We start from the raw sequence: 18,188 nt of genomic DNA, 5'->3' as shown, positions 1-18,188 counted from the left end.
TCGGTGAGGTAACCACCGAACCGCGGGCCCGGCGCGCTCCACGCGCTGACGGCTCCGGCACCGCCTCCTTGATCAGAGTGACTCCTCTGTCATTTCTCCTATCTTCGGCCGGCCCGGCTGCCGCGTGCGGAGTTTCGTGACGACGTTTCCTGATCGGCTCTCCGCCTGCAGCCCGAGAGCAGCGGCAGCAACGGGACACCGCGGCCGCGCATGAGCATCAAGGGGCGTCATCAGGGACTCAGCCCCGGCTGTCACGGTTAACGGCGGGAGGGGTCCTCCTCCCCCGGATGCCCGCGCGCAGATCCTTGAAGACGCCGCGCGCTCCTGACGGGTCGCAGACATGAGCGGAAGACCGGGAGACCTCAGTCCGAAACAGGCGGAAACGCTGCAGCAGGTAATCGCATTCCTGACCCGGGATAGAAATGACCCGATTTATAGAAATGATCCGGGATAGAAATGACCCGGGATATCCGATAATGCTTCAGAAGGATTTTACTTCTATCACTTGGATTGTCAGTTTCAATTTTTTATGTTTTTTCTTTATTCTAATAACGTTTGATAAAAATGTTTGAATTATTACATCAAATCTGCCTCCGTTGCTGTGACGTATTTGATCAAAACAGCAGATGAACACCTGGGGAGGATTTACTCTGCACGTCTCCTGATGGGTTTGGATCTGGAGCTTCCAGAAAGTCTTCTCCTGATGGAGGTCTAGCTTCCTGATGGAGGTTTGGACTCCTCCTGATGGAGGTCTAGACTCCTGATGGAGGTCTAGCCTCCTGATGGAGGTCTGGACTCCTCCTGATGGAGGTTTAGACTCCTGATGGAGGTCTGGACTCCTCCTGATGGAGGTCTGGACTCCTGATGGAGGTCTGGACTCCTCCTGATGGAGGTTTAGACTCCTGATGGAGGTCTGGACTCCTGATGGAGGTCTGGACTCCTCCTGATGGAGGTCTGGACTCCTGATGGAGGTCTGGACTCCTCCTGATGGAGGTCTGGACTCCTCCTGATGGAGGTCTAGACTCCTCCTGATGGAGGTCTGGACTCCTCCTGATGGAGGTCTGGACTCCTGATGGAGGTCTGGACTCCTCCTGATGGAGGTCTAGACTCCTCCTGATGGAGGTCTGGACTCCTCCTGATGGAGGTCTAGACTCCTCCTGATGGAGGTCTGGACTCCTCCTGATGGAGGTCTGGACTCCTGATGGAGGTCTAGACTCCTGATGGAGGTCTAGCCTCCTGATGGAGGTCTGGACTCCTGATGGAGGTTTGGACTCCTCCTGATGGAGGTCTAGACTCCTGATGGAGGTCTAGCCTCCTGATGGAGGTCTGGACTCCTCCTGATGGAGGTCTGGACTCCTCCTGATGGAGGTCTGGACTCCTGATGGAGGTCTGGACTCCTCCTGATGGAGGTCTGGACTCCTGATGGAGGTCTGGACTCCCCCTGATGGAGGTCTGGACTCCTCCTGATGGAGGTTTAGACTCCTGATGGAGGTCTGGACTCCTCCTGATGGAGGTTTAGACTCCTGATGGAGGTCTGGACTCCTCCTGATGGAGGTCTGGACTCCTGATGGAGGTCTGGACTCCTGATGGAGGTCTGGACTCCTCCTGATGGAGGTTTAGACTCCTGATGGAGGTCTGGACTCCTGATGGAGGTCTGGACTCCTCCTGATGGAGGTCTTGACTCCTGATGGAGGTCTGGACTCCTCCTGATGGAGGTTTAGACTCCTGATGGAGGTCTGGACTCCTCCTGATGGAGGTCTGGACTCCTCCTGATAGAGGTTTAGACTCCTGATGGAGGTCTGGACTCCTCCTGATGGAGATCTGGACTCCTCCTGATGGAGGTTTAGACTCCTGATGGAGGTCTGGACTCCTGATGGAGGTCTGGACTCCTCCTGATGGAGGTCTTGACTCCTGATGGAGGTCTGGACTCCTCCTGATGGAGGTTTAGACTCCTGATGGAGGTCTGGACTCCTCCTGATGGAGGTCTGGACTCCTCCTGATAGAGGTTTAGACTCCTGATGGAGGTCTGGACTCCTGATGGAGGTCTGGACTCCTCCTGATGGAGGTCTTGACTCCTGATGGAGGTCTGGACTCCTCCTGATGGAGGTTTAGACTCCTGATGGAGGTCTGGACTCCTCCTGATGGAGGTCTGGACTCCTCCTGATAGAGGTTTAGACTCCTGATGGAGGTCTGGACTCCTCCTGATGGAGATCTGGACTCCTCCTGATGGAGGTTTAGACTCCTGATGGAGGTCTGGACTCCTGATGGAGGTCTGGACTCCTGATGGAGGTCTGGACTCCTGATGGAGGTCTGGAGTCTGTCTGCAGAGACACATGTTCAGCTGTGGTTACAGCTTCATTACAACAGAATTAAACTTCCCCGTTTCAGCGTGACTGCCCCCCTCCCCCCTGCAGGAAATGCTGAAAGATGTGAAAGAAGAAGAAGAAGACGTTCATGAATGAATCATTTAGCATTCATCACTCTTTGGTTCTTCAGTCTCTGGAGGAGAATCTTTAAAGTACAAGGTCAAACTCGTTAAAAATATCCACCTCTGACTATAATCATAAAACTGTGAGCAGCAGGAACTGAAACTGTAAATATTAAAAACCGGCATTCATAAATGTACAGATGTTAACAGATGGTGGAGTGGAAAGCATGGAGTCGTGACATCACTTCTATTTAGATTTGTCGCTATCCATGCAGTTCCAACAGCTGTCCATTGGGGGCGCTGTGGTCTGCCTCCAGCTCTGAGCAGAACAGAAAGAGAAGAAGAAAAGTGACTGGTTCTGCTCACTGACTGTAAAAACAACGGACAGCTCAACCCTTGTGTTCCCAAATAGGAAGTACCATCGCTTCCTGATACGGGCGCCGCCATCGTTGCCATGGATACGATGACTCAGAGACTCGGACCAATCACTTTCGACTGGCTTCAACATGGCGGCACCTGTGTCAGGAAGCAACTGTAAGGGAATTGGCCTCGGTTCTCGGGAGCTGGAGGTCAGGCTTTCTCTATGATGACATCACACCTCCGTTCATCCGTGTTTGTGGGTCCTCCTCTGATTCTCATCTGTGAGAAGCTCCTGGATCTCCTCACTGCTCCTCCTTTACCCAGCATGCATTTCCAAACGTCCTCATTGTTCCTGCTTCTTCAGATTCACGCTGTGGCCGTTTGGTTCTCCTCCAAACACACGGAGCTACAGCACCTCCCCTCTTATGAAGGTCTGTCTGTGTTCACACTGAAGTGAACAGTACCAGAGTTCACCTGCAGGAGAGCAGAGAAGCTAACGCTAGCTAAAGTCCATCTGCGGCTTTCTGTGTCAGATCTGCAGATAAATCAAGAATTCTTGCGGTAGTTCCTGCTGAACCATACGGCCGTGTGTTTGTTCTCAGGAGTTTTTACCGAACAGGTTCCCTTTTAAAGCAGCTGTTTGCAGAAACTGAAAGAACCTGCATTTTTTTTGTGGCAGAACTTCTTTTGGTACAAATGATGTTGATTTTGGATCAACAACAGTCAACCAATCAAAATCATTCACCTCTCCTACAGTCCCAGTTACCACAGGTGAGCCCCAGGGGTCCGTCCTGGGGCCCCTGCTGTTCATCATTGACCTTCTCCCCCTGGGTCATATCTTCCATAGACACAACATTCACTTTCACTGATATGCAGATGATACCCAGCTCTACCTCTCCTCCCACCCGCTCCCCCAGGTCTGCCTCCTCCCGCCGGCTGGTTGCGCCGCTCGGCCCGCTCGGCCTGCTCGGCCCACCGCTCGGCCTGTCCCCATGGGGGGCAGAGCATTCAGCCGCTCTGCCCCCCAGCTCTGGAACTCACTTCCTTCTGATTTACGGAGCATGGACTAACTCTCTCAGTGTTCACCCCAATTATTCTATAATTCTAGTGTTTTTTATTATTTTATGAGTTTAACTACTGCTTTATTCTTTAAACTGTGTTTTATGATTTGTTTTGTACCCGTTAGGCGACCTTAGGTGCCCTGAAAGGGGCCAGATAAATAAAGTTGATCATTATTAATAAAGTGATTGCAGGGATGATGTCCCGCTCTGCTGCCTGTGTTTGTGTCTCAGAGGCCATGAATTGATGCTGCAAACATGAAGATTTGATATGAATGGAAACAAACTGAAACAGGCTGAAAACGGCTTCCGTAGCTCTGAAATGCTACGTTCAGTTAAAGAAACCGTTTTTTGACGCTTTTGTCTTTCCTCCAGTTTCGTGAGCGGATCCAGGACATCCTCCCTCAGCTCCCGGCCCAGCATGACGCCTTCCTGCTGCGGTGGCTCCGAGGTGAGGAGCAGACATCTTCATCAACTCTTTTCCTTCTGTAGGCTCGGAGTCGCAGCTGGAAACGCCGTCACCGCATTTTACCAGCGAGTCTGTGGTTTTATGGGTTGCAACACATTTGGAGGAGTTTAAACTTGCATAGTTTTCATGCAACCACTTAAACAAACCCATGTGTGAACTTCAGAGATGTTCTGTTGATTCACCTGATGTGACTGTAGGAGGAGGAGACAGGAGGCTGAGGCGGCTCCTTCAGCTGCTGCTCCTTCAGCTGCGCCTCCTGCTGCCTGGAGCTAATCCAGAGCTAATCACGCTCTAATGCCATGGCTGCAGCCGTCGGCAGCTCCACCCGGATCAGGTTTCCATGTGGAAAGCGTCCAGCCCCAGAATGCAGGGCCTCATTAAGCGAGCGCGGCGGCACAAACCTTGAGACGTTCAAGTGGAAACAGACTCCCAGTTACAAAGATTTCACACAAATAGGATGAAAGATTTCTGATCATCTGGATTAAAATGAGATGCAGATTAAATGTTTCCAAACACGTTTTCATCTTTGTTGTTTTTGCTCCTTTTCTCTAAGTGGGCCCATAAAATGAGAAGGGATTATTGATTCTATCATTCTTTACATCTACATGTGTGATGGGAGCAATAATGACGGTTTTTAGTGTAAAAACATGAACAGAATGAGAGCATCCGTGTTTTTTTCAGTCTGAATGGACCTTTTCTCCTTTCTCCTGGTCCGTTCTTCAATGACGCCACTTCGTCACACAAACAGAACTGCCTTTCCTCCATTAAGCTCCGCCCCTTATCAGACCTGCTTTGATCAACATCCTGGTGGTGACAGTGATGCTCTGACAACAGCTCAAAGACACAGAACCCAAACGGTTTCTAGTCTTCAGACGTTCTCCCTCCAGCTGGGTTCTGGCAGTAGGTGGACGTTCTAGCTAGAACTGTGGTTCCTAAAGGAAACTTTTAATGATCAGGAAGAGACTCACTTTCCCTTCAGTTCTTTGATATTTCAACCGCTTCAGGTTTTGAGCTTGAATCCAGCCGTTCTGTTTGATCGTCGTTTTTCTTTCTCCTGGTAAACTCTGAGATGGGGAGAGTCCTCCTGAGGCCACCGACTGAGACGCTGTCAGTCAAAACACCCACCATGAGTTCTGCCTGTTTTTACAGCAGAGGTCTGAATGTGATCCTGGTCTGATCCTGATGTGATCCTGGTCTGATCCTGCTGTGACCCTGGTCTGATCCTGGTTTGATCCTGATGTGATCCTGGTCTGATTCTGTTCTGATCCTGATGTGATCCTGGTCTGATCCTGTTCTGATCCTGATGTGATCCTGGTCTGATCCTGATGTGATCCTGGTCTGATCCTGTTCTGATCCTGATGTGATCCTGGTCTGATCCTGCTGTGACCCTGGTCTGATCCTGGTTTGATCCTGATGTGATCCTGGTCTGATTCTGTTCCGATCCTGATGTAATCCTGCTCTGATCCTGATGTGATTCTGATGTGATCCTGCTCTGATTCTGTTCTGATCCTTATGTAATCCTGCTCTGATCCCGATGTGATCCTGGTCTGATCCTGTTCTGATCCTGGTCTGCTCCTGTTCTGATCCCTTTTCTGAACCTGTTCTGATTCTGATGTGATCATGTTCTGATTCGGTTCTGATCCTGATGTGATCCTGGTATGATCCTGTTCTGATCCTGGTTTGATCATGTTCTGTTCCTGGTTTGATCTTGATGTGATCTTGGTCTGATCCTGATGTGATCCTGGTCTGATCCTGATGTGATCCTGGTCTGATCCTGATGTGATCCTAGTCTGATCCTGTTCTGATCCTGATGTGATCCTGTTCTGATTCTGATGTGATCCTGTTCTGATGCTGGTCTGATCCTGATGTGATCCTGGTCTGATTCGGTTCTGATCCTGATGTGATCCTGGTATGATCCTGTTCTGATCCTGATTTGATCCTGATGTGATCCTGGTCTGATCCTGATGTGATCCTGGTCTGATCCTGTTCTGACCCTGGTCTGGTTTCCTCCCATGGTCCTCCTGATTCTGTTGGTGTGACCGTTCACCTGAGCTCTGGTTTGGACCAAACTGGAGAACCCTGTTCCTCCTGAGAACGATGGTCTCTGTTGTCCTGCAGGTGAACTCAATTTGAGTCTGAAGAACGGGGGGTCAGATCCAACTAACTGCTGTTCAAACTGGAAGAGCGGCATGTCCTTGTTATAAATCTTCTCCATATCTCCATTCGGGTCTGCTATCTTATCATTTTGTGGCTGGAGGTCAAAGTTCATGTCATGAAAAGCGGAACCTGAACTTCAGACACGTGGAGCTGAAGTCTGCAGACCCTGGAGGGAGTCCTTCAGCGTAATCCAGCCTGACATCATGTTCTGCTGCACAGATAATCCTCTTAGACGAGGAAGAGTCCGTCTGCTCATTATCATCGGCTCAGGACGGAGGCTTCTGATCCAGAGGAAGGACGTTCTCCTGGACTCCAGCTGCAGGTTCTGTTGAGTTTAGAGAAGAACATCCCAGCTGATTGATCAGATCTGATCTGATCGGTGTCTTGTCCTCCTAAAGTTTCAAATGAAGCTTCTTTCTGAGCTCACTGGTCACATGTGAATGTGCTGCATCAGCAAATTTTTATGATAGGTTTAGAAATGTGTTTTCTGAAGTAGTTAGAGCTATGAGGTCAGTTTGGGTTGTTCTGATCCCATGAAGATGGCATTTTACTGATGTGATCACAGCTCGGTTCCATGAAGAGCATGGAACCGAGCAGAGTGACAAACTAGAGGAAGTGCTTCCTTCTAACAAACCAAGCCTGCACCAGGAGCTCTGCTGCTGTAGCTGCACCTCGCCTGTAGGGGGAGCCGCCAGAAGGCTTGCAGCTTAGTGGGATGCCAGCAAAGAACGCAGCGTACGACCGCACACACGTTCTGCCGTGGTCATGTTGTCAAGAGACTGGAGCGGCACTGCTGAAGCAGACACACAGATGCATCACTCCCACGATGCATCACTCCCACGATGCATCACTCCCATGATGCCTCCTTAGCGAGGAACGTCTGTTCACTTCAGGCCAAAGCCGTTTGTTTTCCCAAATGCTCCTAAGCGACATGGAGGATCCGTTTTTGTTCATTTCAAACATGACAGCTGGTTGGCGTTCAAACTGTGTCTGGACTAAACCATTACATTAACCCCCCTCCCCACACCGCTGCGGACATTCCCCGCACCACTGTGGACGTTCCCCACGCCGTTGCGGACGTTCCCCACACCGCTGCGGACGTTCCCCACACCGTTGTGGACGTTCCCCATGCCGCTGCAAATGTTCGCCCCACCGCTGTGGATGTTCCCCACGCCTCTGCGGACGTTCCCCATGCCACTGCAGATGTTCGCCACACCGCTGCAGACGTTCCCCATACCGCTGCGGACGTTCCCCATGCCGTTGCGGACATTCCCCACGCCGCTGCAGACGTTCCTCACACCACTGTGGACGTTCCCCACGCCTCTGTGGACGTTCCCCATGCCGCTGCGGACGTTCCCCATGCCACTGCAGATGTTCGCCACACCGCTGCAGACGTTCCCTATACCGCTGCGGACGTTCCCCATGCCGCTGCGGACATTCCCCACGCCGCTGCAGACGTTCCTCACACCACTGTGGATGTTCCCCACGCCTCTGTGGACGTTCCCCATGCCGCTGCGGACGTTCCCCACGCCGCTGCGGATGTTCCCCACGCCGCTGCGGACGTTCCCCACGCCGCTGCGGACGTTCCTCATGCCTCTGGGGACGTTCCCCACACCGCTGTGGACGTTCCCCATGCCGCTGCGGACGTTCCCCACGCCGTTGTGGACGTTCCCCACGCCACTGTAGACGTTCCTCACACCGTTGTGGACGTTCCCCATGCCGCTGCGGACGTTCCCCACGCCACTGCGGACGTTCCCCATGCCGCTGCAGATGTTCGCCCCACCGCTGGGGACGTTCCCCACACCGTTGTGGACGTTCCCCATGCCGCTGCGGACGTTCCTCACACCGCTGTGGACGTTCCCCATGCCGCTGCAGATGTTCGCCACACCGCTGCAGACGTTCCCCACGCCTCTGCTGACGTTCCCCATGCCGCTGCGGACGTTTCTCACACCGTTGTGGACGTTCCCCACGCCTCTGCGGACGTTCCCTACGCCGCTGCGGACGTTCCCCACGCCGCTGCGGACGTTCCTCAAGCCTCTGGGGACGTTCCCCAAGCCGCTGCAGACATTCCCCATGCCGCGTTCCCCACACCTCTGCAGACGTTCCCCACACCACTGTGGACGTTCCCCACGCCGTTGCGAACGTTCCCCACACTGCTGCGGACGTTCCCCACACCGTTGTGGACGTTCCCCATGCCGCTGCAGATGTTCGCCCCACCACTGTGGACGTTCCCCACGCCGTTGCGAACGTTCCCCACACTGCTGCGGACGTTCCCCACACCGTTGTGGACGTTCCCCATGCCGCTGCAGATGTTCGCCCCACCGCTGTGGACGTTCCCCACGCCTCTGCGGACGTTCCCCATGCCACTGCAGATGTTCGCCCAACCGCTGCGGACGTTCCCCACGCCTCTGCAGACGTTCCCCATGCCGCTGCAGATGTTCGCCCAACCGCTGCGGACGTTCCTCACACCGCTGTGGACGTTCCCCATGACGCTGCAGATGTTCGCCACGCCGCTGCGGACGTTCATCACGCCTCTGGGGACGTTCCCCACACCGCTGTGGACGTTCCCCAAGCCGCTGCAGACATTCCCCATGCCGCGTTCCCCACACCTCTGCGGACGTTCCCCACGCCTCTGCAGACGTTCCCCATGCCGCTGCAGATGTTCGCCCAACCGCTGCGGACGTTCCTCACACCGCTGTGGACGTTCCCCATGCCGCTGCAGATGTTCGCCACGCCGCTGCGGACGTTCCCCACGCCTCTGGGGACGTTCCCCACGCCACTGTGGACGTTCCCCACGCCGTTGCGAACGTTCCCCACACTGCTGCGGACGTTCCCCACACCGTTGTGGACGTTCCCCATGCCTCTGCAGATGTTCGCCCCACCGCTGTGGACGTTCCCCACGCCTCTGCGGACGTTCCCCATGCCACTGCAGATGTTCGCCCAACCGCTGCGGACGTTCCCCACGCCTCTGCAGACGTTCCCCATGCCGCTGCAGATGTTCGCCCAACCGCTGCGGACGTTCCTCACACCGCTGCTGACGTTCCCCATGCCGCTGCAGATGTTCGCCACACCGCTGCAGACGTTCCCCACGCCTCTGCTGACGTTCCCCACACCGCTGCGGACGTTCCCCATGCCGCTGCAGATGTTCGCCACACCGCTGCAGACGTTCCCCACGCCTCTGCTGACGTTCCCCACACCGCTGCGGACGTTCCCCATGCCGCTGCATATGTTCGCCACACTGCTGCGGACGTTCCTTACACTTTCTTCTTTGTTTGTTTGTGTTTTTCAGCCAGAAACTTCAACCTGCAGAAGTCTGAGGCCATGCTGCGGAAGGTCAGAGCTCCTCGAGTCAAATGTTAACTTTTACTGCAGTCGATGGTCAGGCGAGGCTCCAAAGTACGACCACGTTGGCGTCTCCTTCAGTGATTAGCATCTGCAGCGCTGCACTTCGCTCCAGGGCTGGTGGCGACAGATTACAGAGGAGCGGCGTGGTATAGGGTCACCGCCGCCCTCTGAGTCATCGCTCCGTCCTGAGCAGATAAGAAGCACAGAGCAGGGATGACAGAAAGACCACTGATTGTCTTCTAAAGGCTTCCAGTCCTGACTGAGGAGAACCTCAGGAGAACCACGTCTCTACCTCCACTTCTGCTACAGCATCAGTCAGAAAACTCCGGACTTTAGCTTTGCTGAGGAAGCGACTCCCCCAATGCTATGCGTCTCCAAGGCAACGGCCAGTCCTGGTTTCCTTGGCGTAGCTGCTGAGCACCTGAATCAGGCGTGTCAGAAGAAAGATGTTGGCCGTCACCTCCACACAACAGAAGAACCTTCACAAGTGTTTAGTGGACGTTGTGTGGCGTTATCGAGTTCTGAGACTAAAACCATAAAACTCACACAGGGGAAAACGGTTTTTATCCTAAATGATCTGAACCGAATCCTTTCTAAAGCAGCCGAGATCCATCAGAGCGCGGTGTCAGGTCCTCCTGGGAGGGTTAGGCCCCCGGACGCTCCTGAATGCAGGAACTGGTTTTTTACCGTTTCTGCTGTCTTCCAAATTTTCTGGCCTGGGGTCCAGCGGCGTTACTGTGCCTCCCGCTGCGCTCAAACCTGCGCGTTTGACGGGATCTCCTCCTCTGTTCCAGCACATGGAGTTCAGGAAGCAGATGAAGGTGGACATGTTAGCCAACGAGTGGCGCCCACCAGAGGTAAAAGAAAAAACCCGCTTCCTCCAGAAGTGTTCTGAATGTGTGACATCCGATGACTGCAGCCGTGTGACTCCGCATGCAGGTGATAGAGAAGTACCTGTCCGGAGGAATGTGTGGTTACGACCGCGAGGGCAGCCCGGTCTGGTATGATGTCATCGGACCCATGGATCCGAAAGGCCTCTTCCTGTCCGCCTCCAAGCAGGACTTCATCAAGTCCAAGATCCGAGACTGCGAGCTCCTGCAGAAGGAGTGCAACCGTCAGACGGAGCGGGTAAGACCTGGACGATGTTTGCAGAGAACGCCAAAGAACGCCAGAGAACCGCGGCCTGGAAATGCAGGTCGTCTGCGGCAGAAGAGCTTTCGGAAACGTAGACTAAGTGACGATTTCAGAGAGAAGAGAACCGCATCTATCCTTTATTTATTTATGCGTTCATTTCTGTCATCAAGTTAAGTTGTTTTATGTTGGAAGGGGCGCACTCTTAAGCCCCACCCACACCAAAGCTCATGGCGTCCTTCATGTAGGTCAGACACCTGCAGCGCAGACAGAAGGTGACAAGAATGTGAAGATGAACGGTGGTTCCGTTCCGGTGTTCAGAAACCACATTCTCTTTGAGGTCAGCTGTGTGACGGTCCAGGCCAGCCGTCTGTGGGAGGGGCTGAGTCACCAGCATCAGCTGATTGTTCCAGGGAGTAGAAATGTTGTTGACATCAGAGTCTTCAGGGTTCTCCATCATAATTCCGTGATCCCACCTCACTCCATGTTCCCACAACAGGAAGTCCCGCCCCCACAGTCACCTGGCATGGTCTCGATAGTGAACACACAGTCAGAGACGCGTCTCTCAGGCTGTGAAGAACGTTAGACTTCTGTCGTAGTACGATCACAAAATCCAGAACTTCTTGTGGAATCTGAATTTAGTCCTAAAAAACCTCCAATTTCCAACATTTGCTGTATTTTGAACTGACCGTCTTCTGTTGGAAACTCAGCTGGGCAGGAATGTGGAGTCCATCACGATGATCTACGACGTTGAAGGTCTGGGGCTGAAGCACCTGTGGAAACCCGCCATCGAGACCTTTGGGGAGGTGAGGCCGCACGGTTTCAGGAGGAGCTCACAGACGTTCCAGATGAAAACCTTACCGACTTCTGTCTTCCAGATCCTGACCATGTTTGAAGACAACTACCCGGAAGGCCTGAAGAGGCTGTTTGTCATCAAAGGTGGGTTTGGTGGTCTTCATGAACCTCCATGGACACCAGTCGAACTGTCCTCCTGTGTCTCCCGCAGCCCCCAAACTCTTTCCAGTGGCTTACAACCTGGTGAAGCATTTCCTGTGTGAGGCCACACGGGACAAGATCTACATCCTGGGGGGTGAGACTCTGCATGCTACCCAGCTGGGGGGTTGTAATGGCAGGGGGGCTAATCTGCACCTGCTTTCCCAGCAAACTGGCAGGAGGTTCTGCTGAAGTACATCGACGTAGAAGAACTGCCGGCGATTTACGGAGGCAAACTGACAGATCCTGATGGAGATCCACGCTGTCGGACTAGGGTGAGTCTGGGTGGGGGCGGGGCTTTTAGGGCAGAGGTTGGCGGGGCTTTTGGAGCAGAGGGTGGCTGATGGGGGCGGGGTTTTAGAACAAATGGGGGTGTGGCTTTTGTAGTAGAAGCTTGCAGATGGAGGCGGGGCTTTTAGAGCAGAGGATGGCTGATGGGGTGGAGCTTTTAGAACAGGTGGGGGCGGGGCTTTAGAGCAGAGGGTGGCTGATGGGGGTGTGGCTTTTGTAGTAGAAGGTGGCTGATGGGGCGGGGTTTTAGAACAGATGGGGGCGGGGCTTTTGGAGCAGAGGGGGGCTGATGGGGGTGTGGCTTTTGTAGTAAAAGGTGGCAGATGGGGCGGAGCTTTTGGAAGAGGTTTGTCTGAAGATTAATAACCCCTGTTGTTAAAGTAAAATCTGTCCAACACAAGAGGCCCTCAGCTCTTATCTGCCTGCCTAGCTGTTGGACAGGACAAGTTTAAGAAAAATAAAAATAAATAAATAAATAAATAAAAAGAGGTAGGGGCGGGGCTTTTGTAGTAGAGTGTGGCAGATGTAGGCGGGGCCTTTAGAGCAGAGGCAGATGGGGCCACCACCCCCCATCTGCCAGCTTCCATTAAGAACATCTACGTCATGAACTGCAGACTGCAAACTCACCTAAAAATCCCTCACCTGATCATCCTCATGGTTGCCATGGCAACATTGAGGTCTGGTGCTTTCAAAAGGAGAAATGATCATGCAGTCACTAAAGTGAAACTAGTTCTTCATAAATAAATCGATGGAACCTCCCACGGCCCCCACCTGGAGTGGGATAACTGGTCCCTGAGGGTCACAGCTTCAGTCATCCACAGAGAAGAGACGTTTCAGGCTCTTCTCTGTGGATGAAAACGAGTCTGAGTCCGCCTTTGGCCCCCACCCCGCCATCAGCATCCTGCTTCAGCACTGATGCCTGAGGTCCCCCCCCCCCCCCCCCCCCCCCCCCCCAGAAGGCTTCTGCATGTCCCGTAGCCCCAGTGGTTGTTAGAGCTCCATCAGCAAACGATGAGGAACTGACTGACTGTCACTGTTTTGTAGATTAAGAATTGGGCCCAGAGCAGATGAACAGATGGGAAAAGGTCATTTTATCGCCATGGAGAGTCCTGGAAAACCTTTGTCTTCCTGATCCAGACTGTCGGCGGTCTTCTTGACCTCGTAGTGAACGTTTGTGTTTGGATTCTTGGAAGTGGTCAGCTGCTGTTTGGTGGTTGTAGTTAGTCTGTGTGATATCAGGGTTTCTGTGGTGAAACGTCTGCAGAGGAACCTCGAAGCTGCAGGTTCAAATCCTCCAGGTGCTTCTGTGAGGAAATCCCAACGTCCAGAACGGATCTGACAAGAGATTGGAGCCTTCAGATGATCAGAGTTTGGGACTAAATTGTAATGTTGGAGCTGGGTTTATTCTGTCAAAGTTTAAGACGATAAGATTAGCAGTGTAATCTGAAAAGTAATAAACGTGTCCTGTTTGTGTCTACCTGTGTTATTTCTTCATGTGACCATCACTGAAATGGAAGCAATTTGGAATTCAGACGAATTCCAAACAATTTGAAAGAGATCAAAGGGGGGTTGAGGATCAAAGGAGGCTTTGAGTCTCCTTTGATCCTCAACGCCTCCTTTGATCTCCAACAGTTTTGCTTGATTTTGGTTTGGTTGTGTTGTTGGAGGTTTATTGTTATTTTTTTATGAAGACGTTTACAAACAAAGACTTTGACCAAAGTGCTGAGCGTTGAGGTCATGAGGCAGTCGGGTTGGTTGTGAGTAAACACTAAAACTCTGCTCCAGTGTTTGAAATGTGTCAAAAGAGGCGTTCACTGACAGTCAAAGTAAGTAAAACGTCTTCATTTTTGTGTTTTTTTCCTCAGCTTTTCAGAGAAACGAGCATTTAACGCCTCATTGTGACTGTCGTTGGTGCAGATAAACCACGTCGGACCGGTTCCCCCCTCCTACTATGTGCGGGACCATGTTAAGGTGGACTACGAGCAGTCCATCACCGTGAACCGGGCTTCCTCTCAGCAGCAGGACTACGAGATTCTGTTCCCCGGCTGTGTTCTCAGGTCAGGAAGTTCACCTCGACATGTCAGACAGCGAGTGGAAACAGACGCTTTCCTGCAGAAACAAAGTCACTGGGATGCTTTAAAGAGACATCATCAGCCTCAGACGGCCTGAACCAAAACACCGCCGACGGCCCCGATAGCAGCCGGTTAGCCTAAACAACCCAACCTTTAGGAACATAAACAGCGGCTCCTGCTCATGGACGTTTTATTACCCATAATTCAAAGTAATATGCAAAACTCAATTTGGAATTCAGCCTTCTGAAAATGTATTTAGCAATTTAGATTTCAATACAAATAATTCACTCTGACAAATTTAAAAACGAAATTTGAAAATAAAAGCAAAATCAGTTTTTTTTAAAAACTGGTTCTTGGTTCATATTTTCAATGAAAAAACAATAATAAAAAACATATTTCAGTACATAGTGTCTGGCGTCAGATGTGGTGTTCAGCAGGTTTTAGTGCAGAGGAGGCTCCGCGCCCCGTGACGTTGCAGCGTTTCTAGATGCTTCTTCTGGGCGCCGCGGGCTGCTCTGCAGAGAATGGAGGCTTTGTTGCTGCATCAGTGGAGGACTGTCCTGACATGAAGCTGCAATAAGCGATTAGAGGACGACGTGAGGACCAACGGCGTTAAATGTCAGACGTTTTCTCCGTTTCACAGATCAACTCTTGTTTTGGTCTGATTGGAGTCTAAGTTTGACTCCAGTAGTAACGTTTTTGATGGACTCCACGCCACTTCTCCTCTCATACGCAAACAAAGAGAGACAGAGAGGACGTTGGACGGGTTCATCAGACGAGGACAGGAAATGGAGGCGTCTGGTTGTTCTCCTGAGTGGGCGGGGCTGTCCTTCACATTCAGCCGCATGTTTTTGTTTGGGTGGAAATCCTGAGGCGGTTGTAGATTCAGGAGAGTTTTATCAGTATTTATACTGATATTTATACTACTATGACTAAATAACTACAGTAAATGTGGATTAGAACAGACTGAGGTCAAAGTGAGGATTTTATCTGTTCTGTTTAGAACCCTGAGAGGACGGTTAACCCTTGTGCTATCCTATGACCCCCCCCCTAACATTGGCGTGTTCCCCCTACCATGACAAAGGTGGATAAAGGTGGAAAGATTTCATGTAATCCATGGACACCAGTGAAGATCACAAATCATTGAAGAAAAAAGGTTCAGAGCACTGTCTAGTGGGTCTAGATGACCCAACGTTGAAGTGCCTAGGATAGCACAAGGGTTACAACCGGCGTCCTCTCAGGGTTCTGACCAGAACTGACCCAGGCTCAGAGCATCACCGTCTGCCTTGTCTTCTCAGGTGGCACTTCGCCAGCGACGGGGCGGACATCGGTTTTGGCGTTTTCCTAAAGGCCAAAAAGGGGGAGTGGAAGAAGGCTGGCGAGATGGAGGAAATCATTCCCAACCAGCGATACAACGCTCACTTGGTTCCTGAAGACGGATCTCTGACCTGCGAGCGTCCTGGAGTCTGTGAGTGACCCGGCGAGCGGCAGACGGGCCGCGTGAACACCGCCATGACGTGTCCTCCTTCCTCCACAGACGTGCTGAGGTTCGACAACACCTACAGCATCTTCCAGGCCAAGAAAGTCAGTTTCACTGTTGAAGTTCTGCTTCCTGACCAGCGGAAGGAGCCGGAGGGCCACAGCACCCCCCTGTAGGACCCGAGTTCTGCTGAGCGGAACCAGAACCTGCTGGCCGAGAACCAAACACTTTTCTTTTTTCTAAACAATCAAACCAAGAATGAAACAGAATTCAGGTAAAAGAGAATGAAGAAGCCAAAGTGTGGAGCAGCAGCTGCAGACGCCGCTCAGCAGTTGCTTCCTCAGTCGCTCAGAGACGGCGTCTCCAGAGTTTGCTGTCCGTGTGTGAACGGGATCTGCAGCAGGTCCGGCCTGCACCGGAACCAACGCCTCTGCTCTGCTTCTCGTGCTAATAAACGTCTCACTCTCTGTTCCAGCTTTTATTGTTCATTCAGAAACTCAAAGTCTCCGTGTGTTTCAGTCTGACGGGTCACAAAGATGTTGTGGTGGGAGTCTCATGGTATGGGGCTGCTTTAGGACCCGATGTCCGTGGATCAGGGTCACATGGTCATGTGACCGTGTTAGTGGAACAGGGGGGCTTATCCCTGGTGTGTGTGGGGGGGTTCCTGCATCCGCCCCCATTCCTCTTTGTTCCATATTTTTATGGTTAACGCCTTCTTCAGGAAATGATCAAATCCAACCCCTCCCCTTAAAAAACATCACAGAGGGGCGGGGCTTAAACCTTCATTCAGTCATTTATTTACAAAACATCATTGCGAGCATATTGAACACACGTGACGACAGAACTCGATCTGTTCCTACGTCTCATTTTTGACATACATGCTGCCAGCGTCCCGTTAGCCGATCGGCGTCTCCGTGACCGCCGCGGTCGGCGTTTTAACAAGGCAACATCAGTGAAGACACGGCCTGGATCGACTCCCATTCTCTTTGGCACAAATGTAAACAGAAGGAGACTTCGGTCCTGAAGTGGACTCACCGGATCCAGAACTGGTCTAGAGAGTCCAGATGCCCTGAGTGAAACCTTAACCCACATCAGGAGACTTAGAGTCTTCAGAACTAACCTGGACCGAGCTGAAACCCCCCCAATCTGCTTTTCCACAAGGCACTCTCCGGAAACCCAGCAGCTGCTCAGTAGGGGGCGCTGTGGTCTCAGCCAGGGATCTCAAACGCAGTTTACCCAGGGGGCCACTGGTGGCTGTCTGGCTGAGGCCCCTGAACGTGGCGTCTCTGGCCTCCCCCGTCCTGCCAGAGTCGTGGCAGAACTCTCATTTCCGACTTGTTTCCGGCTGCAGCTCGCCACGGTTACCTAAAGCAGGAAGTCTCTGCTGGGAACGGGGTCTGGCCCAACCTCCACCGTTCAGCTCCATGGAGGAGCTGGTCCCATCACAGGTCCACTCCCCCCATGGGGAACCAAGTTTACACCCCCATATCAAGGTGGGGGCCTCAAAATAAGGCTCTGCAGGCTGTGAGACTCTTAGTCTGAACCAAGTCCTGAGCAGGACGGACAAACGCAGAAGCAGCGGCGGCTGCTCCCCCTAAACAGCAGATTCAGAACCAGGTCTGGATCAGAGGCGGTCCACCACCTGGACCAGAGCAGAACCACAGCTGCAGCTGTGAATGGGACCTGAAGTTGACCTGTTAAGACTCAGCTCAACACTGATAACTAAAAAACTCAGATGGATGCAAATATTTCTTGAACTGACAGCAGAACTGGAATAAATGTGAGATGTGTCATTTCAGGAGTTAGACAGATCCCAACTGTCTTTGACTCTTTAAGGCTTCAGAACATCAGAACCAAAGCGAGGATTCCAGACATGCATGAATGAATCTGCTGAGTCCGCTTCTGTCTTTGGTAGTAGATTAGATCTGGAGATCTTCTGCCGTCTCAGCAGAACCTTGGACTCCTGAATTCTCCCCCTGGGTTACTTAGCAACAGGGAGTTGAACCCCAAACCTCCCTCCTGGTTGTACATGAGCGTTTGTCCTCTGGGACTAAAAGGGTTGAATCTCATCTGCCCTCCTCTGCCGGACGGCTTTCGGACTTCAGCTTCACGAACTCCTTGGCGACCTCGTCGGCCGGCCGCTGGGACAGGATGCGCAGGACGGTCGTGCCGGTCTCGTCGGTGTGAATCCGCGGGCCGAGCGGACACCAGCACACGCAGCTTTTGCGGGAGGCCACGTCCCGCAGCTGAACGACGGACAGGCCGACCACGCGGTCCGTCCGGCCGAAGCAGTAGTCCTTCACGGTCAGCTGCAGCTCGTAGCAGTCGGGGGTCTCCTTTCCCAGGACGCTGTGGGGGACACAGACGGTCAGCCGCGCCCGGACACTCCTGCACAGCACGCAGG

At 52.6% G+C, this 18,188-nt stretch overlaps 2 protein-coding genes across 3 annotated transcripts in view; one reads left to right on the top strand and one right to left on the bottom strand.

Moving 5' to 3' along the window:
- Positions 1-7: 7 nt before the first annotated feature.
- Positions 8-16,256, top strand: sec14l2 (SEC14 like lipid binding 2). The gene is made up of 12 exons (XM_004086438.4): positions 8-394; positions 4,222-4,297; positions 9,762-9,805; positions 10,612-10,674; positions 10,757-10,945; positions 11,659-11,754; positions 11,827-11,887; positions 11,955-12,038; positions 12,110-12,216; positions 14,150-14,289; positions 15,603-15,772; positions 15,842-16,256. The coding sequence occupies exons 1-12, from the start codon at positions 341-343 to the stop codon at positions 15,958-15,960; spliced, it is 1,203 nt and encodes a 400-aa protein (XP_004086486.1). The 5' UTR covers positions 8-340; the 3' UTR covers positions 15,961-16,256.
- Positions 16,050-18,188, bottom strand: part of LOC101159330 (protein unc-13 homolog B-like) — an 89,360-nt gene continuing 87,221 nt past the window's right edge. For both annotated transcript variants that reach the window (XM_023958108.1, XM_023958107.1), the window contains one exon: positions 16,050-18,133. In XM_023958108.1, coding sequence (XP_023813876.1) covers positions 17,851-18,133 — 283 coding nt within the window. In that variant the 3' untranslated portion in view covers positions 16,050-17,850. The remainder of the gene's footprint in view (positions 18,134-18,188) is intronic.

The sequence above is a fragment of the Oryzias latipes genome, chromosome 9, assembly GCF_002234675.1.
Source record: "Oryzias latipes chromosome 9, ASM223467v1".
NCBI classification, from domain to species: Eukaryota; Metazoa; Chordata; class Actinopteri; order Beloniformes; family Adrianichthyidae; genus Oryzias; species Oryzias latipes.
Note: the sequence above shows the minus strand (reverse complement) of the source record. Positions and strands in the feature narration are given on the sequence as shown.